Source organism: Trichechus manatus, unplaced genomic scaffold, assembly GCF_000243295.1.
Source record: "Trichechus manatus latirostris isolate Lorelei unplaced genomic scaffold, TriManLat1.0 scaffold00100, whole genome shotgun sequence".
Lineage (NCBI taxonomy): Eukaryota > Metazoa > Chordata > Mammalia > Sirenia > Trichechidae > Trichechus > Trichechus manatus.
In genome coordinates this window covers 3,960,573-3,987,723 of record NW_004444036.1, presented here as the reverse complement: position 1 = coordinate 3,987,723, position 27,151 = coordinate 3,960,573, and the positions used below count along the sequence as shown (strand labels likewise).

Genomic DNA, 27,151 nt, shown 5'->3' with positions numbered 1-27,151 from the left:
TGATTGTGGCATTTAGATCTTCTGTGTCTTTATTGAGCTTCTTTCTGGATGTTTTGTCCTTCACCGAATGGAGTGTTGAAGTCTCCTACTGTTATTTTGGAGCTGCCTATCTCTCTTTTCAATGCTGTTAGAGTTTGTTTTATGTATTTTGGAGCCCTGTCGTTGGGTGCGTAAATATTTATTATGGTTCTGTCCTCCTGGTGTACTGACCCTTTAATCATTATATACTGTCCTTCCTTATCCTTTGTGGTGGATTTTACCTTAAAGTCTGTTTTGTCAGAGGTTAATGTTGCCACTCCTGCTCTTTTTTGACTGTTGTTTGCTTAATATATTTTTTTCCATCCTTTGAGTTTTAGTTTTTTTGTGTCTTTAAGTCTAAGGTGTGTCTCTAGTAGGCAGCATGTAGATGATTCCTGTTTTTTTTTAATCCATTCTGCCACTCTCTGTCTCTTTGTTGGTGTATTTAGTCCATTTACATTCAGCATAATTATTGATAGGTATGATTTTAGTGCTGTCATTTTGATATCTTTTTTTGTGTGTTGTTGACAGTTTCTTTGTTTCACTTAATTTTCTGTGCTGAGTCATTTTTCTTTATGTATTTTCATCTTTTTCATTGTTGTTGATTTTATATCTGCTGAGTATTTATGTTTTTCTTGTTTTTTAGTTTGATGTGTAGGATTGTTAGTTTGTTTTGTGGTTACCTTAATATTTACCCCTGTTTTTCTAAGTTTAAACCAGTCTTCTATTTATTTATATTGCCTTGACTTCCTCTCCATATGAAAGGTCTATGACTACATTATTTAGTCCTTTTTTTTTTTTGTTTTAATGTTGTCATCTTTTACGTATTGATGTCTCTGTTTCCCTGTTTTCAGTGTTTTAACTTGATTTATTTTTGTGACTTCCCTCTCTGGGTTGTTATCTGGTTACTCTGTCCTGTGTTCTAGTCTTAGATTGTTATCTGGTGTTATAGATTTTCTAACCAGAGGACTCCTTTTAGTGTTTCTTGTAATTTTGGTTTGGTTTTTGCAAATTCCCTAAACTTCTGTTTATCTGGAAGTGCCCTAATGTCGCCATCGTATTTGAGAGACAGTTTTGCTGGATATATAATTCTTGGCTGGCAATTTTTTTCCTCCAAGGCTTTATATATGTCATGCCGTTGCCTTCTTGCCTGCATGGTTTCTGCTGTGTAGTCCGAGCTTATTCTTATTGACTCTCCTTTGTAGATGACTTTTCGTTTATCCCTAGCAGCTCTTAAAATTCTCTCTTTATCTTTGCTTTTGGCAAGTTTGATTATAATATGTCTTGGTGACTTTCTTTTGAGATCTACCTTATGTGGGGTTCTATGAGCATCTTGGATAGATATCTTGTCATCTTTCACACTATCAGGGAAGTTTTCTGCCAACAAATCTTCAACAATTCTCTCTGTATTTTCTGTTAACCCCCCCCCATTCTGGTACTCCAGTCACTCGTAGATTATTCATCTTGATAGAATCCCACATAATTCTAGGGTTTCTTCATTTTTTTTAAATCCTTTTGTCTGATTTTTCCTCAAATAAGTTGGTGTCAAGTGCTTTATCTTCAGTCTCACTAATTCTGACTTCCATTGCCTCAGTTCTGCTCCTATGACTTTCTGTTGAGTTGTCTAATTCTGAAATTTTATTGTTAATCTTCTGGACTTCTGATTGCTGTCTCTCTGTGGATTCTCACAGCCTATTGTATTTGTCATTATACACATCTTTAGTTTTCTTAAGATCCTCTTTTGCTTTGTGTGTTCCTTGGCTTATTCTACTTTTTGCCTGATCTCCTTCCTGATATCTGGAAGAGTTCTGTATATTAATCTTTTGTATTCCACCTCTGGTAATTCCAAGAAACTCTCTTCCTCTAGAAAATTTCTTCATTCTTTATTTTGGGAGCTTGCTGAGTTTGCCCCTTTCTGTGATTTGATATTGACTGTTGTCTCTGAGCCATCAATAAGTTATTATATTTATTTATGTTTGCCTACTGTGTCCTCGCTTCTTGTTTTGTTTTGATATGCCCAGATAGGCTGCTTGTATGAGCTAGTTTGATTATTGGCACCTTTGAAGCTCTAATGTCCTGTCACCAGATGGTTAGATCTGTTACTAGGTATGTGAGCTCAGGAGTCTGCCCACTCCTTGTGTATGGATTCAGCTCAGGTGCCCAGGTAGATAGCCACCAAGTGTGTGGTGTAGGCTCTCACTTACAGTCGTAGACAGGCATGGGTTATTGGTGTAGGCACAGACATCTGGCTGTAGCAGGCGGACACACTCTGAGCAAGGCAGGGTGTTGACAGCTGCCCCGAGTGTCCAGGAGGAAGGTGTGTCCCTATTTCCTAGAGTGCATCAGTGGGTGTGTTTTGCAGCCAGACAATGAGCACCCAGTGCTGTTGGCTGTACGGACTGGGGTGCACCACTTTTTCTTGGACCCCTGTCGCAGGTTGCTAGGTGGCATGGGTGGAGCCACCAGTCCTCAGGCCCCTGATGTGGGTTGGTGAGGACCCTGCTTAATGGGGAAGGTGGTGTCAAATGTCACAGACCTGCCACTGGGAAGTTAGGCTTCAGGTATATACCCTGTTGTTCTGTGGTAATGAGGGCCTACACTGTTGAAATTGGCCCAACAGGTCTATGCAGGGGTGAAAGGCATTCAGAGTCCATGGACTCCTTATGCCTGTGCCTAGGCAAAGGAGCTGTGCCTACCCTGAGTTCCTGGCTTAGGGAAGCCGGCAGATTATTTTTTCCTGTTTGTTAATTTGTTCTCTCTCTGTTGCCGGGAGAATGGCTCAGGGCACATGATGGGTCCTACTTCCAGCCCAGGGGACTCGGCAATTGCTGAAGCTGGCCCAGGACCCAGTGCAGAGCGGGGAGGGGGTAGGTAAATGGGAGAGAGGTTTTTCTCAAAAGGGGTGTTTTTTGGTTCCTGCAGTAGGTCAGATGCAAGTATTTATCTTTTGCTAAGTGAGCGCTGCTTTTCACTGGTTCTAGATGCCTGAGTAGATTCTCTGCCGCTGAGTCTCTCCTGATGTGGTAAATGTCTCCCGAGTGCCATTGTGCTTTAAGTGAAAGTTTATAGTTCAAGTTAGTCTCTGATACAAAAGTTTATACACACACTGTTATCTGACCCTAGTTGGTCTCCCTGTACTGTGACAGCACATTCCTTTCTACCCGGATTTCCCATGTCCATTCAACCAGCTCCTGTCCCTTTCTGCCTTCTCATCTCACCTCCAGACAGGAGGTGCCCATTTAGTCTCATGTATCTACTTCAGCTAAAAAGCACACTCTTCATGAGTATCATTTTATGTCCCATAGTCCAGTCTAATCTTTGTCTGAAGAGTTGGCCTTGTCTTCTGGTGTCCCTTCAGTCTCAGTCAAATCAATAAGTCTGGTCTTTTTACTAGAATTTGAGTTCTGCTCCCCACTTTTCTCCTGCTCCGACAGGGACTCTCTGTTGTGTCTGAAAATTTTCTCAAAAAGGATAATTGAAAATGTTGTTTTACCCCTTGCTTGTAGCCGTACTTATATACTCACCCAGTTCATCAAAAAACAAACAAAAAGAAACCAAACCTGTTGCCGTCGAGTTGATTCCAACTCACGATGACCCATGTGTGCAGAGTAGAACTGTGTTCCATAGGGTTTTCAATGTCCATGACCTTTCAGAAGCAAGTCTCCAGGCATTTCTTCTAAGGTGCCTCTGGGTGGATTTGAACCTCCAACCTGTCCTCCAGTGGTTAACCATTCGCGCCACCCAGGAATGTCACCCAGTCCTACACTCCCACTCCACTTTTCGACATAGTTAGGTTCCAGAGACCAAGTTGTTCTGCAAAAATTGGTGTTATGCAAAAATGGAGGATGACCACAACAGATCACAAAATGGGAAGATGACTATATAATTACGTAACTGCCAAATTACATCATTACATAACTGCCTAATGACATAATTACATCATAACTGCCAAACTACTGAGAATCATGGCCCAGGCAGGTTGACACATAACCTTAACCTTACAGCCAGCATTACTCTCTCTTCATGCCTCGGAGTTCATTACTGCCAGGCATACATCATTAATGGACAAAATAGTTGGGTAATAGATTTTTTACTGCTGTTTGTAAATGCAAAATGTCAGATAATGAGATACTCAATAAGTGAGGAGTGGGTGTATTTTTTAGTCTTACCAGAGGAGAGTTTGCATTTAGACCAACCTTTTTTTAAGCGTTTTTATTTTGCAGTAATTTCAACTCTCCAAAGAATTGCAAGACTAGAACAAAGAACTCCTGTATACCTTTCATTCAGTGTTAACAGTGAGCCACATTTGGTTTATTATTCCCATCCCCCTCACTCACTCACATTCTCGAACTCACTCTCCATAGACACACACTTTTTCCCAGAATCATTTGAAAGTAAGTTGCAGACTTCATGTCCCTTTACCTCCAAGAACAGACATTCTTTACATAACCACAGTGCAATTGAGAATCAGAAAGTTTACCTTTGATATAATAATGTTACCTAATTTACTATCTATATTCAATTTTTGCCAGTTGTCCCAGTCAAATTTAAAAACCCACACCCGTTGCCATCGAGTTGATTCTGACTCACAGCGGCCCTATAGGACAGAGTAAAACTGCCCCATAAAGTTTCCAAGGAGTAGCTGGTAGATTCAAACTGCTGACCTTTTGGTTAGCAGTCAAGCTCTCAACCATTGCGCCCAAGGGCTCCAAGTTGTCCCAATAAGATCTTCTATATCATCTTATTTTCCTGGTCCAGGATGCCACACGGCATTGAATTGTCTCGTCTCTTTTGTCTCTTTTAATCAGGAACAGTTCCTTAGGTGATCTGTGTCTTTCATGACCTTGACATTTCTGAGAAGCACAGGCCAGTTGTTTTGAGGACCATCCTTAACATGGAGTTGGCCTGATGTTTCCCCAGGATTAGATTCAGGTTGTGCCTTCCGGGCAGAAATCCCACAGAAGGATATATGTCCTTCTCAATGCCTCAGAACAGGAGGTCACCACGAAGGTTCGTTTCATTACTGGTGATGTTCACTTTGATCAATGGGTGAAGGTGATGCCCACCAGGTTTCTCTGGTGTAGAATTACTCTCTTTCTCTTTGGGAAGCAGTAAACCTCAACCATAAACAGCCGTTTCCAAACATTGGCTAAGCTGTACTGAGGAGGCCACAGACCCCTCCCATCCAGCAGGTGGTCTGTGTTCACTGTGACTGGAGTCAAGTGGCTTTGGAGAACATAGAACTTGATTCCAGGATGTGGAGGAAAGAAGTTCTTTGGGGTTCTGCTTGGCAGTACACTCGTGTTCAGAAACATGATACCCCTCTCCTGAGAGTTGTTCTTGCCATTCTACTTACAGAGGTGTTTGTTCATAATTTTGCCAGTCATGGAACCTCGAAAGGTATATAATCCTGCCTTGTGCTGCAGGAAGGCCTGTTTCTACCACTCCAAACAAACTTGTGAATCCCCTTGGTTACCTTTCTCATCATGGAGGTATGGAGCCTTAAAAAATTAAAGGAGAATAGCTGAGAGAGCCAGAGGAAGAATCAAATGACTTGGCTTCCAGCCCCAGCTCTCTCTTTATTTGCATCTCTTTGGGGAAAGTCTTTTAAGCTCTCAGGACTTTAGGTTTCTTTTTAAAAATATGGTGAATACTAATCCCCCACCTATCTCACTGGGTTGTTGTGGGGATCAAATGGGCCCTTATTAAATAAATAAAGTACTTCAAAATAAAATTCTATCAGGGCATGGCGATTTTATTATTGTTATTATAATCCAGACCTCCAGTGAGTTCCCTTGATTAATTAGTGCTTAATTTCTTTCATCAACCAAGATACCTAGCTCCAGGAAACTGGGGGAGAACAACTCTGCCAGACTTCATTTGGCTTGCAGTAGTGTGCTGGCGTTGGCCAGAGAGCCGGATGTCCTGCAGACCAGCAGCGCCATGTTCAGAAATGCCTGTTCTGAGCAGCTCTTGTTGCATGGCTGGCGGGATGCTAAGTGTTTGTAAGGAAGTGGCAGGCAGGATAAGCAGAAAACTACAAATAGGTCGATAAAATCGTGGATGTCTGAGATTGTATCCTGCTTTTGGTCACTGTTAAAAAAATTCTATGGCTTGTCTAAACTTATCTGATTTGAAGATCATGTTTATCTGTGCATGTATGTGTTTGTATCTGTGGTTTTTCTGATTTTTTCTGTTTGTTGGGCAGTGGCTCAGGTAGGCAAGTGTAAACAGACTTTTCTTAATATACTGAGTTTTACCCCCAATAATCCACCCTTACTTCTCAGGTAGAAATTATTTTTAAATGTGTGCTCACGGGTAATTTGCACAGCTTTGTTTAGAATAGGACCTCACAGTCTAGTGTGAACAGAACCTACACGTGACCATTGTGGTGAAGCAAGTTGCAGCAAGGCTGCCCAGGGCCATGCTCACAGTGAGACTGTCAGAGCTCCCCCACCCCTACCCCAGGCCAGTCTGGCCCTTTCTCCCTGGGCTTGTAATCTTTCCCCACATTCCCATCTACTTACATGGATCACACAGAACCATCTGGCTCAGTCACACTGATGGAGGGTCTGAGTTTACCGCCAGTCTCTCCTGATAGTGGACCATTTAAACCAGACACAGGGGTCATGTTGGGATCCCGATGCTGGTCACGTGGCTGCTAAGGCTGGCCTATAGAATGGGTTGGGCCTGCAGCCCATTCAGGCTTCTTACCCAGTCCCCCGAGTCCAGCCCTGGGGATCTTGCTGGTGGAGTCAGTCTGCAGAAGAGCTCTTGATTTATTTGTCTGCCCGTCCTGGGCCCCCGGGGCCAGAGCCCACCTCCTTTGGCCCACCACTTAGAGAAACTGGACCTGCAGGCAGGTCCCAGAGTGAGAACCAGGATGGGCTAGGCTGTGCACGCCCAGCGCCTTCACCAGGCTCACCTGTGAGAGAGCAAGAAAGGGCAAGGAAGAAGATCAGGTGGCTTTTTGCCGGTGCTTCCAATGCCAGAAATTGCTGTTTAATGAGGCAAGGTAGGAATGCTTGGAGGAGGAAAACATGTTTGCATCTGTATCATCTAGCATAAGATACCAGTCTTCCCTGTTGCCACTCTTTCCAAATCCGGGGATAATTCCTTGCCATCGCCTGCCCATACACTGTTTTTGTAATGAAGCTTCATGTAGCACCCACATGATATTCCAGGGAGTAGGCGATGTGTTTTGATCTTAGCAAAGCACTAGAGCCTCTCGAGATACCCTCGTGGTGGTTCTAGCAAAATGGGCAGTGGATTTACAACTCTGTGTGCCACTCATCTCAGTAGGTCATTGTTAGCTTGAGAGGGCGCTGGGGCCGGAGTGGGCGCACACAACAGAGGCTCTGCCTGGTTAACCGTGTGATTACGGCACTGGATGAAAGCGTGAAAGGAAGGCATCGCCAAGCAAAGTTCTCTCACCGTACATACAGTTTATTGGAACCTAAAAGCAGGTTTTGCAGAGTGGAGCAATATTGGCATGAGAGGATGGGACCTGCCAGTTTTCCCTGGTTACAGTTCATCTTCCTGGTTTGGGTTCATTCTTCTCTGAGAGGATCATTCCAACTTTCATTTGATCGTCTATTGAATTAAGTATCCCTCCTAACAATAATGCCACTCTCTAACAGCTGTTGAGTGCTTGCTCTGTGCCAGGTCGAAGAAAAACATCTTGGGGTCCTGGTGACCCCAAGGTCAGGTTTAGCCATCCTTGCACACAGGAGCAGAACAGAGGGTAAGGAGTGGAGTCAGGTGGGCGCTGGCTCCAGTCCCAGAGTCTTGTGGAGTTAACCACAGCAAGTGATTTAACCCTTCTAAGCCCGGGTTCCTCATCATCTGTAAAGTGACCATTGTAATAATACCTGTGTCATACTGTTTTTTTGACAACTGAAAGACACACGCACACACACACACATACAAATCTGTGTATACATACACTCAGCACAGTTTTGGAGTATGTTCATGGAGATCTGAGCTCCAGCCCACTGGGGGAGGGATCCAGGACTGACTCTGCCTGTCAGAACACGTAAGGACGGTATATTGACTCGTAAAGGCGCTAATGAGTTACCTCTCAAGCTGAGGCTCTCAGGAGCTCAGAGATGTGCCTCGGGGTCACCGTGGGCATTAGGATTCTGCCCCTCCAACCAGAGCAGCTCTGTTTTTGTTGTTTATACTGATAGAATATATACGTTGATTCACGTGTGTATTTACATCTCATCTCAGTGGTTCTCAGCTGGAACTGGACATTTGTCACTGTCTGGAAGTATTTTTGGTTGTCACAGCCAGGGAGTTGCTACTGGCATCTAGTGAGTAGAGACCAGGAAAAAAAAAAAACCAACCAAACCCATTGCCATCTGGTTGATTCCGACTCATAATGATCCTATAGGATGGAGTAGAACTGCCCCATAGGATTTCCAAGACTGTAATAATCTTTACAGAAGCAGACTGCCACATCTTTCTCCCGCAGAGCGGGTTGTGGGTTTAAACAGCCAACCTTTCTGTTAGTAGCTGAGTGCTTAACCACTTTGCCACCAGGACTCCTTATAGAGGCCAGGGATGCTGCCAAACATCCCACAATGCACAGGGCAGCTACCACAACAAAGAATGATCTGATCCAAAATGTCAATCGTGCTGGGCTTGAGAAGGTACAGATGCCTATGTGTGGAGCAGGTAGGAGGATTCTGTGTAAGATTTTTTCCCCCAGTTAAATTTATTTTTAATTTAATATGGTAAAATATATATATATAACAAAAGTTGGCCATTTAACCATTTTTAAGTGTACCATTCAGTGGCCTTAATTATATTCACCATATTGTGCAACCATCACCACTATCCATTTCCAAAAGTTTTTCATCACCCCACACAGAAACTCAGTGCCCCTACAGCTATAACTCTCTCTTTCCCCTTCCCCGTAAATCTGTCTAAGATTTTTATTTGGAGAAAGTCTAGGAAAGAAATGAGGAAACCAGGGTTCTGTAGTACATCTGGGAAGAACCACCTGGTTGCTGAGAGATTACATCCCTTAGGAATGTGGAAGAACCCCATTGTGGAGCCTGAGGCAGATAGGCTAGATGAGAGGGAGGCTAGAAGCTGCCTGCTGAGAGTCAGTTATGTGTGGTTCTGGGCCAGCCTGGCCAGTATGAAGAGGAGCTTTCTGGGGTTAGAGTTGTCCAGTTGGGAAGCAGACTGCTGTGGGAGAGACAGTATGATCTGGACTGATTCTGCATAAATCACATGGTTGACACTGAAACTATTGAATTTTAAAAGTTCAAATTACGTTGAAGACGGATCATTGGGTAGAGTGATCACTTTTCCCCACCGGCTTTGTGGCCCTAATCCTTGCCTTGACTGACCGACCGTCATCTGGTGAGAAGGTGGTCCCCTGGGCACCAGGAACCAGACTCTTGGTGTGAGATCATCATTGGAAAACTGGCCTGTGTCTTATGCAATCAGCATAGCATTATTGTCTTGCTCGAGGTCAAGTTTAATATTGATCTGATCATGTTTTTTCTTTACCACCAGGATCACATTAGGTAAGTATTTAAGCTTATGATAAGAAATAGGCCTTAAATATTAGGTTGAACTATATGAATTGCCATTGTTTAGTGTTGTTTTTATAGGTCAAAAACAGTCAGATATTAGCAATTTCATACAGTTTAACCTGCTAGAGGATTGTGTCAAAGAAAAATTGCAACGGACAACGTTAAAACAGGCAAGAATGACTTTATTCAAAAAGGATTACTGCAAGAAGGGGGAGGGAGGACTATTGGAAGGAGGCAAAGGAACACTCGAATCTGAGTTCAACTCCACTGAAACAAAAAACTGCGAGCTTTTAAAAATCTGCTGCTGGTTAGCGGAAGAGCACTGAAGAGAGTACGGGGGTTGATCCCTGGGATAGGTGAGTGATTTACTGAGCTTGCAGTTAGGGCCATTTGGCTCAGAATGCTGCCTTTTCTTGTGATAAGGTTGCCTGGGTCCTGGGAGACCGCGGGGGAGGGAGTAGGAGGGTAGCGGACTCCTCCCTGGTTAGGTGCCTGGAAATTGTAAAGACTGAGGGAGAGGAGGTCAGGGTGATATTAAAACAGGAGGTCATTAAGGCGGTCTGGGTCAGTTTTTTACAGTAAGTCGTTTTCCAGAGTACAAAAGGGTGGGGAGATTTCTTTAACCATTGCTATTCTCCATGATCATAGGACTCTGGTAAAATTCAACTTTGTCCATTGAAAGTGACAGTTTGTAATTTATGCTCAGGCCTGGCCAGGAGCACCTATTATAATGGACCTTCTTCCAACAGATATAAAACAAATGCCCGCATTTTGACAAAGCCATGTTTCCCTGGGTGGGAATGGGCTTGTCTTCATCTTTTTGTCTGCCCAGTAGGAGAGAGAGAGCTTCTTTTAAACCTCAAGAACGTCCAAGAAGACATCCCTTCCTCATCCCCACCTCTTGGCTGACTTTGTTCCTTCACGTTTAAAAAAGAACCAGTGATGGAAAAATTCAGGAAAGGTTAATGGTGATGGTTGAACAACGTGTCATGCTGAAGCTGGTCTAACCCTGGTATTCATCTAAAAAGAGGGGGTAGGGAAAATGCCTAGCACTCCATCCTTACATTGTCATCAAATTGAAGTGAAATTAGGACATGGCGTCACCATCTGGGCTTCTTAAAATATTCCCCTTCCACCAGGGATGTTTTATAGATCCCATATGGTCCTGTTGGGAGGGTAGTACTTCAGGGACTTTGGAATGTATGCTATGCCTTACATTCGTTCCTCTTGAAGGATAAAATTGCTCAACTTTTTGGAACCAGGCATCTGAGGAGCAGAAAGTTCTGTGGTAAGGCCGTATAATGATCTCATGGTGTGTGTTTTGTTTCACAGGTTAACTTCCAAAGCATATCCACCATCTCCAAAGAATGTGAAGCCACCATACCTAGGGTCGCCGGTGAGATACCGTCTTCCCTCTTTTTCCAACCGAGAGATTCCCAAGAAGAAGGCAGAGAAGGAGAAGACCAACAAGGAAAGGGAAAGTGCCACTGGCCAGCAGGCATTTGGTGCACATGGAGAGGACGTCCCCGAGAAGCACGTTGTGGACAAGCACACCACTGAGAAGCTTGCTGCTTCTGGAGGGAAGGCTGAGAGCGTTGAAGGTAGGCCTTCCTCATAGACGCTGCCATCTGGGGCCTTGGGTCTCCAAAGATGGTCCTCTCTCTGACCCAGTCCAAGCAAGATTCTCGCCCTCTTCCTGCTTTCCTCCCTCAGTAACCTGAGGCTCCCCTGGAGGAGGAGACTTAGGGGCCGACTCTGCTGTGGCTGTGGAAGCGCGCTCATGGGTGTGCTGAGTCAGGCAGGCTGCACCCAGCCAGCATATGCGGGCTTCCCAGCAAGAGGGGCTTACTCTAATCCTTTCAGCCTTTGTGATGCAGTGAGTTCATCCCATGGGCACAGCCAGTGGTGGTGGCGGCCTTGGAACTTGCTAGTTACTCTTTCCTGTGCACTGGTCTACTCCCCTGCACTGTGAAATGCATCCAGGGTCACAGCCGGCCCCGTTGCAGTCTGCTCGGTGGCTAATCGTGCTAGTCCTGGCAGCATTACCCCTTACCCCATTGGAGTAGATTTTTCCTTTCCAAGTGGCAGCTACTGCATGAGTAGAATCGTTGTTTTCATTCACCTTAGTCTTTTCTTTTTGATGCCTCTCCCCAAATGCAAACTCAGGGAAGCCCACAGCAGGCACCACTGACGCTGGAGAGGCCTCAAAGATCTTGGCTGAGAAGAGACGACAGGCCCGGCTGCAGAAGGAGCAGGAAGAGCAAGAACGACTGGAGAAGGAAGAACAAAACAGGTTATTGGCTCAGATTTTGGGGGTGATCTCATGGGGAAGACTGCGGTGGAAAGACCAACTTGCTTTCTTTTATGGTTTTGGTATTGATAGAAACCCAGCAGCAGTCTAGGAGCCTAGAATGCCTGGTTTGTACAGAAGGTGCTCGGGGGGCTGCAGCTACTATTAGATAGAATTTGCAGCAATGGAACTTTGCTCTCTTCAGAGGACCTGGTAACTCATCACTCCTGGATCTGAATGGTACTGGCAGCTTCACTTCCTCCTCTTGGACATTGAGGCCAGCCAGTCCTATCTATCAAGAGCTGTATCTTTGAGCTTTGTTTATAGAATGAGAGTCTATCTAAGAAGACAGAAGGTTCCAGATGTAGAGCTCTTGATTTTACTTCCCAAAGTTGTATTTTCTCACCCAAATTATCCTTACACCATAGAGACAGAAAGGAGGCTTCAGCAGAGGTCCCTAGACAGGGGCAGAAGCCCACCTCATAGTCCATGAGTAATGAGATGTGGAGAAGCCCACTCTGGAGCATAACCAGAAGACATCATTGCAGTGGCTTCCAAACCCGGGAGGGTATCAGAACCATCTGGGCATGTGGTACGAGTACACAGGCTCAGGCCCTGGCTTCCTTCAACGACCTTGGGCCTTTGTAGCTGTGTAGCTATCCAGGTCATTCTGATGTAACGCCAACATTTAAGAACCACTGCATTGATAGTACCAGGGCACTGTGTCCAAATAAAGACAGTCCTGCCTTTTCTGATCTTTATATTCAGAGAGGAATGCATGCTAAGGACAAGGTAGATTTAATCATTAAATTGATAAAGGGAGCTTTTAGAATAATCAAAGTGCAGCCCAAGCCACTTAGAGAATTAACATGACAGGAGCAAATGACGCTATAGCACTTCAAGTCTGGCACAGAATTTAGAATAAGAAACAGAATATTCTTGATCCTTATATGACCATGGCAAGTCTGTGGTCTCTGATTGCAGATTTGCTCATCTGGTTGAAAAGAGCAGGGGGTGGAGGGGAAGTAGGTCAGGCTGGTCCCTTCTTGCTTCAAATTCTGGACCTCTCTGATGATTTCCCCACCTGCAGCTTTTTGGTTAATATTGGCAGATTTATTATTAACTGGGGTGTTTGGGCTGGTTTGTGTGGGCCGTAAGATGTGTGAAGGGAGGTTGCAGGAGATGAAGATGAATCTCGGGTCCTCAAATGCCAGTCCTTGGTAATTGCAGGCCCTGGAGAGACCATGCAGGCTCTGAGCAGGTGAGTAACCTGATTGTAGCTATGTGCTTAGCAAGGTGAGGTTCTTTACCTTCCCACTGCCACCCTCTCTCTCTGTCACACACATTTCCTTCACAGCCCAGCTACTCAATGAATCGATTTGTACTCCCTGCCTTTACTTCTTCAACTCAGATTCAGTCTTCAAACTAACACTCACCCTTCCTCCTAACTGCCAGAGTCCTAGTCGATTTGTTTCTTGGCTTTGACCTTGTGGAGCTTTCTCTTGCTTCTCTGGCCTCTCTTTTTCACTCTCCTCTGTCCACTCCCCCATCGCAGCCCACAGTCCTTGGTTGATTTCTCCCTTGACCAGCATCCCTGAACAGTGTGGCTCCCTCCTACTCTGCCATTGCCTGCATCATATCACAAAGGGTTTAATGTTTGGAGCATTTGGTGTGCTAACCAACCCTGCTCTCATCTCTCTTTCTACCCTCATTTTCTCTTTGCCTCGTTTTATCATCTGTCAATTTCGTTTTACTTTGTAAACCTTAAACACTTTCTGGAACAAGGGAGGTGCTAAATACCACACGTGTTCTGATAACTCCTGACTCTGTCCGATGACCAGGTTCCTCTCTAGAGCTGCCTGTCCAGTAGGGTCGCCTCTAGCCACATGTGGCTATTGAAATTTAAACTAATTAGAATTAAGTACAATTCAATTCCTCCATCACATTAGCCACATTTCAAGTGCTCAGTGGTCACATGTGCCTAGTATCCATCATATTGGACAGCACAGAAAGTTCTATTAGACAGTGATGGTCTAAAATGTAGAGCCCATACGTCTAACTGCGTTATGTTTTCATTTGTGTGTGTCCATATGCATCTCAAATTCAGAATGTCCAAAGCAGCGCTTACTATCTTTCTCCCAGAAGTCGTCTTCTTTTTACGAGCTCTGCACCTCCATCTCCCCAGGCACCCAAGTCACAAGTCTCAGCGCCAACTCTCAACTCTTCCCTTTCCTTCCCCCTCCACACACACCTGGCAGTTGTCAAGTCCAGTCTGGGCTGCCTCATTAGCGTCTCTGTTCTTCTCCTTCCCCTCCAGCCCTCCTCTCCTGCCTGAGTTCCTGCCCCTGTTGTCTGTTACCTGGACTGTGTCTGTAGCATCCCAACTTGTCTCCCTGCTCTGGGGCTCCCAAGTTGTCCACTCTCCACACTGTGTCCCACAGTGACCTTTCTAGAATAAGTGTAATTGTCTTGCTCCCATCCTTAAAACAAGCCAGTGACTTCCCTGCCCACAGGATCCATTGAAACCCATCAACAGGCCTTCAAAGCCTGCCATGAACAGGCACTATCCGTTTCCCCCACCTCCCTTCCACCCTGGGTGCCAGGGTGCAGACCTCCCCGATATTCCCCCACCACACCACCCATACCCCCATATCTTTGCTTCTGTTGTGCCTTTACATGGACTCAACATGGCTTTGGGCAGAGGCACCTCTTCGTTTCTCAAGATTCATGTCAAACCTTGCTCCCTCCTGATGGCCTTTTCTGGCCCTGCGCCCGGGATAGAACAGACCCCTTCCCGCTCTGTACCCTTCCTGAGCCCAACTGTGCAACTGACTAGGAGCCTCATTTGTTTCCAGGTCTGTTCCCCCAAGTCACACCTAAAAAGCCTAGGATGCAATCTTGGGATCCCCAGTTCTTGGCACTCAGTGCCTGTACTAGGAAGGATGAGAAGGAGGGAGAGGCCCAACGAAGAAACGGTTGCACTAGGAGGTTAAGAGAATGCAAGGGCTGAAGTAGTAATGCTCATGTAGAACTGGGAAAACCAGGTGAATTCAGGCCGGGTTTTGCAGCTCGAGTCAACAAATTTTCACAACTCAGGAGAAGCAAGCAGATACAAAGCTGATGCTCAGGTTTGACCATAAGGACATAGGAGAACAGTACGCCCAGTAACAGGTGTAGGGAGGACAGGGGGAGTTGGTTGCAGAGGATAAAATTCATCCATCTGACTTTAGATAAACTAAACTACAAAATATCCAGGTGATCAGAAGGAAACATGGGGTTGAAGCCTGGGGCCTTGGTACAAATTAAAGCAATGTATTTGACCCAAAGTAAAAATCAGAGTGATACACTTGACCCAAAAACAGTTTTCCTCTCTCTTGCCAGAATGTGAAGCTTTGCATAGCCCCACGTGGGAGGTGAGAAAGGAAGGTACCAGACAGCCTGGGGCTGGAACACAGCGGACATCTCTTGGAATAAGATCATCCTCACGTCTGTTTTGTGCTTAGAGTCAATAGTTAAAGCCACAGAAATGTGGTTGCCAAATTAGAGAAAATAGAGAATAATAAAGCCACTTGAGCCAAACTGTGGAAAGCCCAATTATTGTTGCAAGCTGGTGAGGGAAATGCCATCCAAGTCAGGGATGGTGGGACTACCCAGAGCAGAAGGGCCGACAGGAGCCCAGACAGCCAGGCCCTAGGAAGAAAAGCAAAAGCTGGCCCAGTCCCAGCCAGCAATGACACTGGGGCTTTCTTGGAAGCATGGAGAACAGGGCATAGCTGCTGGGCCACTGAAAGGTTCCAGGTGTAAATCAGGATTCTTGAGAGTCAGGGCAAGAAATCCTAGAATCTGGGCCCACCTCTGGGGAAGGCACTGGTAGCAACTAGCAAGCAAGAGATCTTGCTGGGATGCAGAAATGGATCACATGAAACCACGTTAAGGGCTAAAATAGACACAGAGGTGCACATGGAAAGACATTCAAGTCAGGCAGCCCTCCACAAGCATTGCATGCAGCCAGGCTGAGGCTCGGTGTCCAAGCAAGAGTGAATGTGTTTGCACTAGGCCCAGAGCCACAGGAGATCTCCTCAGGCAGGGCCCCTTGGACCTGGCTGTTCACTGGCTGAGCCTCCAGGTGGCAGGTTGTTTTGTGACACCATGGCAGGCAGGGGAGAGTTCCAGAGAAAGGAGCCAGGGCAGTGCAGCTTCTCGTCAAGGTAGGGACGTTTAATGCCAAGACATGCCGAGAGCTAAGGACAGGCTATCTCAGTCTTGATGTTCAGGAGATGATCAGGGATTTTGGAGGAAGATGTTTGAGAAGAGTGGTGGAGACAGAAACCAGACTGCAGGAGGTTAGAGGGTGGAGCACGGCACATCAGCTGGACTTTAAGAGGTTCGTGGGTGAGAGGCAGGACAGAGAGGGCCTAGGAAAGTTGTTTGGGATACCTGAGCCCCGCGTATTTTTGCAGGCAACTGAGAGGGGTGTATAGAAGGGAGATGCTGACAATGGAAGGAAGACGGGATAATGGAAGGAACACGGAGCTGAGGAGGGCGTGGAGTTAATAGTACAAGTGGAGGAGTTTGCAGTCCTTTGCATCTAAGCGGTAATGCCATAGAGGAGAGAAGGCCCAGGCAGGTGGCCCAGTCTTCTCTGTAACCTGGTTGGAAAAGGATGACGAAGATTGAGAAAAGGTGGGGGGTTGAACGCCCCTCAGGGGCCCAAGGGATAAGGGTAAAAGGAGGGAGTGTGGCAGTCAAGGCTTGTGTGGGCCTCACTCTAACCACTTCTTGGCAGCCCGGAGGGGCATGAGTGGGCCTGGGAGTCACCCACACCTGGAGTTGGGAAGCAGAGTGTTCTCCATGCCATCCCAGAAACACTTGGAAGGGGACCAGAGGGCCAGGAGGCACCAAGAGAAGAGGGAAGCAGATACAAGTTGGCTGCACAGTGCTAACCAGGGCCAGGTCAGGAGACCTGGCAGCAGAAGGATGGGTTGAGATCAAATCGAAGGTGAAATTCAGAGTTTAAGATATTGAAGGCAAACTTTTGTTTCAGTGAAAACTTCTAAGCACACGAGAAGAGTACAATGAAACCCATCTACTTGTCCTCCTGCTTGCACATGGAAAGGCAGAGCGTGCAGCAGTGAAGTGGGGCAAGGTGTGAAAGGGTAGTGCCAGAGGGGTGAGGGGCTAGGGGCAGAGACGACCACCCTCCCCAGTGGCTGGGTACAGGAGCGAAATGCTGAACAATGACAGTGATGCTCAGTTTTCTGGTACTTTCCACTAAGTCGATGAGGAAGGGGAATGGGCCAGTGGTGAGGGAGGGATTGACAGAACTGCACACCGCTATGGTGAACTTTGGAGGGAAATCAGTAATGATGGCGATGGTGGTGGGGAAATGACGAAATCCATGTTCCCTCTGGTCCCTTAAGCAGGCAAAGAAAGAATCTTCATCCTTAGAGAGGATTTTGAGAGACCTGGGGTTTCACGCAGGGGAAATCAGCTTTAACCTTCTTTGGGGGAAGCAAAGCATGGTTAATGGAGGGAATTTTTGTTCACAAGAGGATGAGATTTCCATGGAGGCACCATGAAAGGGGTTAAGGGGCCTGTGGGGAAGAATTTGTGTTTCAGGTGATAATTGAGGATCATGGAGATTTGAGACCTACAAGAATATGTTACTTATATCTGTGCATCTGGGCACCTCTGAAGTCCTAATGGGACAAGCAGAAGGAAAATGCAGATAACGTGTCCTTTATAAATTAGTTTGTGCATTCATTAATACACAGTGTATCCTTTTGTATTAACTTCTCTGGGACAGTCAAAACTTGCTCCCTAAAAAGGGGGTAAGAAATGAAACAGTGCTTTGATTAACCTTTGGATAAATCTTGTTACCAACTTGTCCATTTTTTATAATCCTGCACTGGACGTACTTAGTCTTTCATGGAGGAACCTTAGAGAACTGGAGTTTCTTTCTGATCAGGGCCCACATTGCTCTTCTCCAGAGTTCTCCAGAATATTTTTTAACAGTTTCAGTTGTGCCAGCAATGCTTTTCAGCACTGCACCCTCTGCTAATGCAGAATTTGTTATCAGCATACTGTTGTACTGTCTTAGGCTAATGTTTTTTATGTATTCCTTTACCTTTTAAAATATTTCATAGGCTGTTAGCTTTCACAGTTCCTGAAGCTGACTATTAGGATGGAAGGCTCTCTTTTTAAACCTTGACCTTTTTATAACAATATTACAGCACCCCAGCAAGTCAGTGACACATGTTTCCCCAAAAAAGGTAATTTCTGAAAAACACAGGTTTCTAGATGCACTTAAAAGGACATTGGGGTTGAGGCTAGAAGTCATCTTAAATTATACAACATTTGAAGGCCTATGAGGGCCAGGCATTGGGCTAAGTACTTCCTATACATTATTTCATTTAATTCTCACAGTAATGCTGTGGAGTAGTAGTATAGCTATTCCCAATTTTTAAATGAACATCAAAATTTGAATGACTTTCCAAAGATCACACAGCAAGTGGCACAATCAGAATGCAGTCTAGGTCCTACCCATATGTCATATTGGCAGTCAGTAACACTCTTCAAGGTAAGTATGACTCTCCACATTTTTTATAGATGAGGAAAGTTACATACCTATGGGAAGGAAGAATGTTAGAAATGTAAAAAGTCCCCGGACTTTACAGCATTTCCCCCCTGCTTAGAGCTCTTTATCATGAACTATTCATCTGTGGATGAAAGATGTCTAAATGCCATTGAATTTTGATACTGCAAAGAATAAAAGCTAAAATAGATTTTTAAAGATTGGCAAAATAAATGGGAAAATGGGTGTTTTTAATTTCTATATTAAATGTCAAGTTTCTGTTGAGCGTTTTCTTCCATTTCCTGCTTCAGAAGTCACATACATACCAGTTAGAACCCAAAGTGAATTTTTTGAGCTCATAATCATCACTCTTAAATTGCAGACTGGCCCTTGAAACTCTTCCAGGTTTTTCTAGCTTAACTCGATTTTAAATATTTATTCTGCTTAGTTTTTTTAAGGATTGTCCTTAAATAAGAATGACGGGATTGCCTTCCTATCTAATAGTGATCATTTGTTGGTTGACAGGCAAACATCTGTGTCTTATAGAATTTAAAATTAACCCTGGTTAACTTTTTATTTTTTGGTAAGTACACAAACCCTAGGTTGAGTGGATTTCCAGGAAGAATAAATCGTTTTAGTTAGTGGATACTAATTCCAGTGCATGGGCTTGTTCACGTGTTGAGCATTGCTCTCTGCTGTCAGCACACAGCAGTTCTTTGGTAATTTGCCTTTTGAGCGTGTCTTATTCTAACAACAATTATGTCCTCAAAAGGCTGGAGAAAGAGGAGTTGAAAAGAAAGGCAGAGGAGGAAAGGCTTCATCTAGAAGAAGCAGCCCGTAAACGGGAAGAGGAAAGGAAACGGCAGGAAGAGGAAGATAAAAGAAAAGCACTAGAGGAGGCCAAGCGCAAGGCTGAGGAGGAGCTATTTTTGAAAGAAAAACAAGAAAAAGAACAGCAAGAAAAAGCCATGATTGAGAAGCAGGTAGGGTATGAGTCCTTAGACTTTCCTAGTGTTTTAAGGGCTTTAGTTGATATTAGGTAAAATTTGTTAAATTTGAATGACTCATTAATTGAAATTTTTAAACTGCCTGGACTGGTTAGGAAATATAAGTTACTCTGGGGAACAAAAGTGAAGTTGGTAATATTAACCGTATGTCATCTTGGGTTCCCCCAGAGACTGATTTTGGTTACAAGTAGTTTATTTGGGAGGGAATCCCAGGAAGCTGGTTGCAGAGTGAGTGGAAAGCCAATAAAGAACACATTGATGAATGGGTTACTGTGGTCCACTGGGCCCCTCTGAGAGACTGGAACGTGCCTTGTAATTGCTCCTCTGACGGATGAGGAGGCTCGGGTATTTATCCACCAACTCCTGCCCCTCATTGTTGAGGGTCACTCATGGGGGAGTTAACTTCCGAAACTTCCAGCCACATGCACATTCCATGGCCAGAGACTGCCCTCAGATACAGGAAGACCTTGGTTGCACATCAGAACTGTCTGTAGGTAATTTGCACAGTGAACCAAGAGTATATGAGTGGGGCACCAACCCTGTCTGCTGCATTGTAGAGCAGCTTGTGTAAATCTACATTGACTATGGGAACAGCACCCACTTTGGGGAAGATGATGAGCTGAAGGAACGTGCAGACCCTCGGGAAGTACTATAGTGTTTTCTGAGCTGAATAAAGCTCGTACCTTGGTTTACCTGTTTCTATTAGAAAGAAGCAGCAGAAGCAAAGGCCCAAGAAGCAGCTAAGCAGATGCGTCTAGAGAGAGAACAGATAATGCTGCAGATTGAGCAGGAGCGACTGGAGAGGAAGAAGGTAAGGGCTGAGGGATCAGGAGGACTTAGGGTGAGGCAAGAATAGGAAGTGAGTCCAGTTCTATTTTGCAGTTATTGGGTGGGGTGCTCTTATAATTATCAATTAGGTCAAGTTTATTGTTCAAATCTTGTATATCTTTACTGTTGTTTCATTTTGTTCTATTAATTACTGAGAAAGGAGTGTCAAAAGCTACATCTGTGATGATGGATTTATCTGTTTCTCCTTTTAGTTCTGTCCATTTTTGCTTTATATATTTGGAAGCCTTATTGTTAGGTGAATATATATTTCAGATTGTTCTATTTTCCTATTGGATTGACCTCTTTATCATGAAATGTCCTTCTTTATCTCTAGCAATACTTCTCGTCTTAAAGTCTCCTTTGTCAGCTTTATTATATTAGTATTTGCATGGCAAATCTTTTCCCATCCTTTTACTTTGAACCTATGTGTGTCCTTATAGATGTGTCTCTTGTAAACTGCATATGGTCAGTTTTTTTTAAATCCAGTTTGACAGTCTTTGTCTTTTAATTGGAGTGTCTACGTCCATTTATTTTTAATGTAATTATGGATAGAGTTGGATTACGGAGGCTGATTATAAAGGTCATTCTAATGTGCCCTAGGCCTAGCCTGGGCTTCATACTGCTATAGGCCTGGGAGCTGGGAAACCAATCTGTGCCCTTCCTCCTGACTTACACCTCACCCTCACTTTCTGTAAGGTGGTTCTCTTGAGTGACAGGTGGTGATTTGTTGAATTAAAGGTAACCTAAGGAGAGAGATGGGGAAAAATTGAATGTTGATAATTGTTGTTGATACATACTAGTCAACTTCTCAAGCGTTTGACCTTGTTCATAAAGCAAAACCAATCTATACTCGTGAGCCTCTGCTAACATTTTTCTTTTGTTAGTTTTCTGAAAAAACGTGAAACTGCATGTAGACCCAACTATTTTTATATGTTTTGGGTCTTGCTGATTCCTGCTTGATTCTTTTTGGTTTTCAGAGAATAGATGAAATCATGAAGAGAACAAGGAAGAGTGACGTGTCTCCAGAAGTGAAGGTAGGAAATTCAGGGTACCTTTTAATAGGTCATGTGCTAAGTAGAAAAGAATGGCGGAATACATTCTAGGAAATTGTAGGTCTTGGAGAGGATCAGCCAGCAAAAATGGATTCTCCCCGCTCTGTTCCTGGCTAGATTAAGAAGGGTACAGGTGCCTCAAGGAGTCCGTGGGTGTTGCTAAGGGTTAACACATTCAGCTGCTAACCAAAAATTTGGATGTTCAAGTCCACCCGGATGAGCCTCAGAAGAAAGGCCTGGCACTCTACTTCTCAGAAAACCAGCCATTGAAAACAGTATGGAGCACCGCTCTACTCTGACACACATGGGGCTGCTGTGAGTCAGAGTTGACTAAATGGAAACTGGTTTTTTTTAGGTGCCTAAAAGGAAATAGGAGTCTAACAGAGATGTTTCAGAGACGGGGTGGTGGTGACTTTTTACGGATAAAAGATTTTCTCAGAGAAATGGGGGTGAGGGATGTGCGGGAAAAGGCACAATGTTGTTGTTGTTATTGTTAGGTTCCATTGAGTCAATTTCGACTCATAGCGACCCCATGTGACAGAGTAGAACTGCCCCATAGGGTTTTCTAGGCTGTCATCTTTACAGGAGCAGATCACCAGGTCTTTCTTCCATGGAGCCACTTGGTGGGTTTGAACCACTAACCTTTCGGTTAGTAACCAAGTGCTTAACCATTGCACCATCAGCACTCCTTAAAGGCACAATAGTCCATGAATAAAAAAGAATAATGATAATAAGAGAAGCATAGCTGATTTGCAATGAACTTAGAAGATTCACGGAATGAACATGGAACAGGCAAATGACCCGGCAAGATTCTAAATATCTTCTGTGCTTTTAAACCTCTCTTATCTTTCTATGTAAAGTCAACCTTCTCTCTTTTCATCCACCCTGTATTTATTTTCAGAAAGAAGACCCTAAAGTGAGGATTCCGCCTGTTGTGTGTGTGGAAAATAAGACAAAACCAGTTGTACCCAACAAAATTGGTGAGTGTGAGGTCTGGTTCTTGGGTGCTCCCTTTTAGCAAGGGAGGGCTCATTTAAAGCTTCCTGCAGGGGGAACCACCTAAGGGTTTTAAGAGTGCCGTTGCTGGAAGGGGCATGGGCAGTCTCCTTCCCCTAGAGAAGTATCAGCAACACAGAGTCTGTCTGATTCTACTTTGAAAAACACTGGGTTTGAGCACGTCCCAGGAAGCCCAGCCACAGGATACATGATGCTTTCCAGGAAGCTTACCTGCAGGGCAGGTTTTATGAAGACCTGACTCACTTTTCTATGGAGGTTTCTCCTGCTTTCCAGACTTCTGGGTTCTGGAATATTCTAGCGCATCTCTTTTAAACTCCTTACGTTTGAATATTTCATAGCAGCCAAAGTCAAGAGAAGTGTCTCCAGCTCAGAGTCACTCTTCACGTTTCTCCTTTGCTTTGTGGCTCAAGAAAATGCCATCCAAAGCCTAGGGGAAGCTGTGCAGTGTATGACATGAAGCTTCCTGGGTGTGTCATGAGCCCTGCACAGACTGATAATGTAATCTGTCTTCTCTCCTTTGTGTGTAGGGGATTACATGGGATTATTTGTGGGCTTTTTGGTAAAAGATGTAAAGCAAAGGATTAAATTAATTGCCTCTCTCTCTCTCTCTCTGTATGTATATATATATATATATTTCCCCTGTTATTTCTTTGTTTGGGACATTTTATATTTAACATAATGTTATATTCTCAATTAGAAATCAACGGATTGAACACCTGCCAGGAAGTGAATGGTGTAGGGCGCACTGCCCCAGAAACTTTTCCCCGAGACATTTTCGCTAATGGGCTTAAGCCAGTTGCAGGACTTATTCATCTGGACGCCCTTGATGGGAAATCAAATAGTCTGGATGATTCCACTGAAGAAGTTCAGTCTATGGATGTGAGGTATGTCCATTTCTTTTGCATTTAACCCTCATCTCTTCCTCTAACACCTCCACCATCTTAGTTGATTTCTTCATCTTTTACACAATCAAATCATATAGTGTAGGTTTAGTTGATGTTACAGAAAAACTGTTGGTGGTACAATACTAGTGTGTCAGGTCAAGTTCCCTAGAAGCAGAGCCTGGGACAGGGATTCTACTGGGGGAGAGCTCTCAGGAGAAACGTGGGGAGGGAAGCAAGATGAGGCATGGGGAGGTGCTAAGCAAGGATGAGGCCTCAGCTGCTCCTGCAGGTTCTGGAGGATGAGTTTCTACCAGAGAGTTGGCCCCTGGAGATAAGGGGGTGGCCTTCATACCAGTGTCTCTGTGAGTCGTTGACTGTGGCCTACCCAGGATGGGCTGCAGGTATCACTTCCTGGGCATGGAGGCTCCTGACCACCAAAGGGAGTTCTCCAGAGAACTGGTAGCAGCTGTGAGCCCTTAGCAGCTACCTCTCTCAGCAGCTGCAGGATAGTGCACCCCTGGGTAAAGAGGATCTCAGCGAGCCCCCATGGGCTTCACTCTGTCCAGGGTCTCATAATTAAGTAAACTTGTAATTGGAGACTTGAGAGAGGAACTAACTCACTTTCAGATTCTAAAAACTTAAGGAATTCTTAAACTGGTACCATGTTTGTGTTTGATATCAACTGGCAGATTAATGCTAGACAAAAGGGGAACTCAGCATGTGATTGGGTCAGAGGCCTGGACATCGACCACCCGGGGCAGGGCCATGGAGTGGGGGTGGGTCTGGGAGTCAGGAGGGAATTGCCATATTCTGTACACAATCAGCCAGTGGTCCAGCCTGCCAAAGCTTCCCCTTCCCTCCTTGGTGGGAGTTCTCAGCTTGGTCTGGGGACGCTGTCCTGTGGGACAATGTAGATATCCCGCCTCGTCCTGCCCTGGGCTTGAGCCAGATATGTGAAGACCCAGCATCCAATGGGCTCCTCAGACCAGCAGAGCAAGTTCTGTGTAGATTGATAGCAGCACCTTCAGCCCTTGCCTCCCCACACCACCCATCATGACAGGCTTCCTCCAACTGGTGCCACTCTCCCCACAGAGAAGACAACTGAGGCATCTGAAGGGTTAACATAACATACCCTCCGCCCCATGCTGAGCCCACTGTGCTTGTTCTTTTATGTCTTTGGGGTTGGGGCACAAGACCTGGCACTGGCCAGGATTCAGTAAAGTGAAGGCTTTGCGTGTGCCCTGAGTTCTCCCTATCGCCACCTCTGCAGTTAGAGAAATGACTCTGGGGGCCAGCAGCCAACCTTGCGGTGGCCTCTCTTTCCCACATTCTGACCAGTTGCTGAACCCTGGGGAATGGAGTTGGGGAAAGGTAGAAATGGGTGGGGGTGTTTCTGCTCATGAGGCAGTGTACCCAAGCTCCAGACATGGTAAGTGCTGTTAGGTCACAACCGTTGCCCCTTAACTGGATTAAGGTGCATGGGAGACAGAGCCTCTGATTTTCTGCAGTTCAACTGGTTTTTCTAGATTCTTCTCTAAGATATTATTCAGGAAGGAAGAGAACCAAAGAACCTGGCCATAGCCTTACTCTGGCTGTTAAGAGAGACTCCTGGTGACATGGCCTCAAGTCCCAGGCCACCACTTATCTGAGCCTGGGTTTCCTCTTGCTGGGTTGTACCCGACACAGTGATGAGACTCCTTCTTCCATCTTTAGGGAAAGGAGGGAGGAAGCCAGGCTTAGCTGGGCAGAAGCTGGATAAGTCACGGTGGGTTGGAATCCTCACTTGAGAGAGGAGGCAGTGGATAAGAGAGTGAGCATCACTTTCCAGGTGACTGGTTGGTGGAGGCTGTTGTCAGCAAGGGCTCCTAACCTGACCTGAGCACTCACTCAGTGCCACCTCCACGCAAACTCTCCCCGTCACGATCACATTCACACTCACAGGAGCTCTGTTAAGGAGAAACGATGATTCTTTCCATTTCACAGGGGAGGGGACCAAGGCCGGGGAGGAGAAGCACTTAGCCCAAGGCCACACTGCTAGGAAGGCAGCACCAGGGCGGCCTCTGGGGACGCATGCCTGGAGCCCCCGTGACCGTGTTAGCCCTTCCTCTGCTCACTTTTAGCTTTGAGCATTTACTTGCTGTGTGGTTTCCCATTTTGAAGGTTCTGGAAGTGCTTTGCTTCTCTGTAGAAGAGTGCTAGTGCCTCCGGTTTTTATTTTCTCTCTCCCTGTATATGGAAATGCAGAAGTATGGAGAGCTTTGGACAATGGAGCTTGGCCTTCACAGCCCTACTCAGTCCACTTCCCTTGTTCTCAGTCACAGGGGCCTGGGGGCCATCAGCTTCTTTGGTTTGAACCAACTTTGTATTTTTCACAATGTGTTACACATAAACTTTGACTTGAAATCCATCTTCCCCAGAAAAAAAAAGTAGTATAACAAAAAAATAACAAATAGAATTAGTATGTTGTGTGTAGTTCTTTTTTAAAAATTTTATTTTGTTGTTGAGAATATACACAGCAAAACATACACCATTCATCAGTTTCTACATGTACAATTCTGTGACATTTATTACATTCTTCAAGTTGTGCAACCATTTTCATCTTCCTTTTCTGAGTAGTTCCTCCCTCATTAACATAAACTCGTTGCGCCCTAAGGCTCCTGTCTAATTTTTTGAGTCGCTGTTGGCAATTTGACCTCATATAGATAGTTCTTAAAAGAGAACAATGCTTAAGGCAGACATTCTTTTTCTTTTTTAGAACATTTTATTGTTTTAGGTGAAAGTTTACACAGCAAATTAGTTTCCCATTCAACAGTTCATACACAAGTTGTTCTGTGATATTGGTTGCTATCCCCGCAATGTGTCAGCACTCTCCTCATTTCCACCCTGCCTTCCCCATTTCCATCCCTCCAGTTTCCCTGCCCTTTCTTGCCTTCTCATCTTTGCTTTTGGGCAAATGTTGGTTTGGTCTCGTGTAGTTGATTGTTCTAAGGAGCACATTCCTTATGGGTGTTATTGTTTATTTTATAGGCCAATCTATTATTTGGCTGAAAGGTGACCTCTGGGAGTTCCTTCTGTTCCAGGTTGAAAGGGTGCCTTCAGGTGATAGTCTCAGGGGTTCTTCCAGTCTCTATCAGTCCAGTAAATCTGGTCTTTTTTAATAAATTTGAGTTTCGTTCTACATTTTTCTCCCATTCTAACCAGGACCTTCTATTGTGTCCCTCATCATAGCAGTCGGTAGTGGTAGCCGGGCACCCTTTTGTTCTTCTTGTCTCAGGCTAGAGGAGGCTGTGGTTGGTGTGGGCCATTAGTCCTGTAGGCTAATTACTTCCTTCAGTCTTTGGTTTCCTTCACTGTCCTTTGCTCCAGACACAAAGAGACCAATAGTTGTATCTTAGATGGCTGCTCGTAAACTTTTAAGACTCCAGACACTGCTCATCAAAACTAAGATATAGAACATTATCTTTTTTTTAATTTATATTTATTTATTTATTTTTCTTGTTCTGCTTTAAGTGAAAGTTTGCAACTCAAGTTAGTCTCTTACACAAAAATCTATACGTACATTGTCATATGACCCTAGTTGCTCTCCCGATACTGTGACAACACACTCCTCCTTTCCACCTCGGATTTCCTGTGTCCATTCAACCAGCTCCTGACCCTCTCAGCCTTCTCATCTTGCCTCTGGACAGCAGCTGGCCATTTAGTCTCATGTATCTACTTGAGCTAAGAAGCACACTCTTCGCAAGTATCATTTTATGTTCCATAGTCCAGTCTAATCTTTGTCTGAAGAGTTGACCTCGGGAATGGTTTTAATTCTGGACTAACAAAGAGTCCGGGGGCCATGTCTTCTGGGGTCCCTCTAGTCTCAGTCAAATCATTAAGTCTGGTCTTTTTACTAGAATTTGAGTTCTGCACCCCACTTTTCTCCTGTGC

At 44.9% G+C, this 27,151-nt stretch overlaps 1 protein-coding gene across 1 annotated transcript in view; it reads left to right on the top strand.

The window, feature by feature from the left end:
- Nucleotides 1–27,151, top strand: part of MAP7D2 (MAP7 domain containing 2) — a 105,193-nt gene that overhangs the window by 63,951 nt on the left and 14,091 nt on the right. The window contains 7 exon segments of the mRNA XM_012557416.2: nt 10,902–11,209; nt 11,736–11,862; nt 19,206–19,416; nt 20,147–20,251; nt 21,246–21,302; nt 22,222–22,300; nt 23,035–23,221. Coding sequence (XP_012412870.2) covers nt 10,902–11,209; nt 11,736–11,862; nt 19,206–19,416; nt 20,147–20,251; nt 21,246–21,302; nt 22,222–22,300; nt 23,035–23,221 — 1,074 coding nt within the window.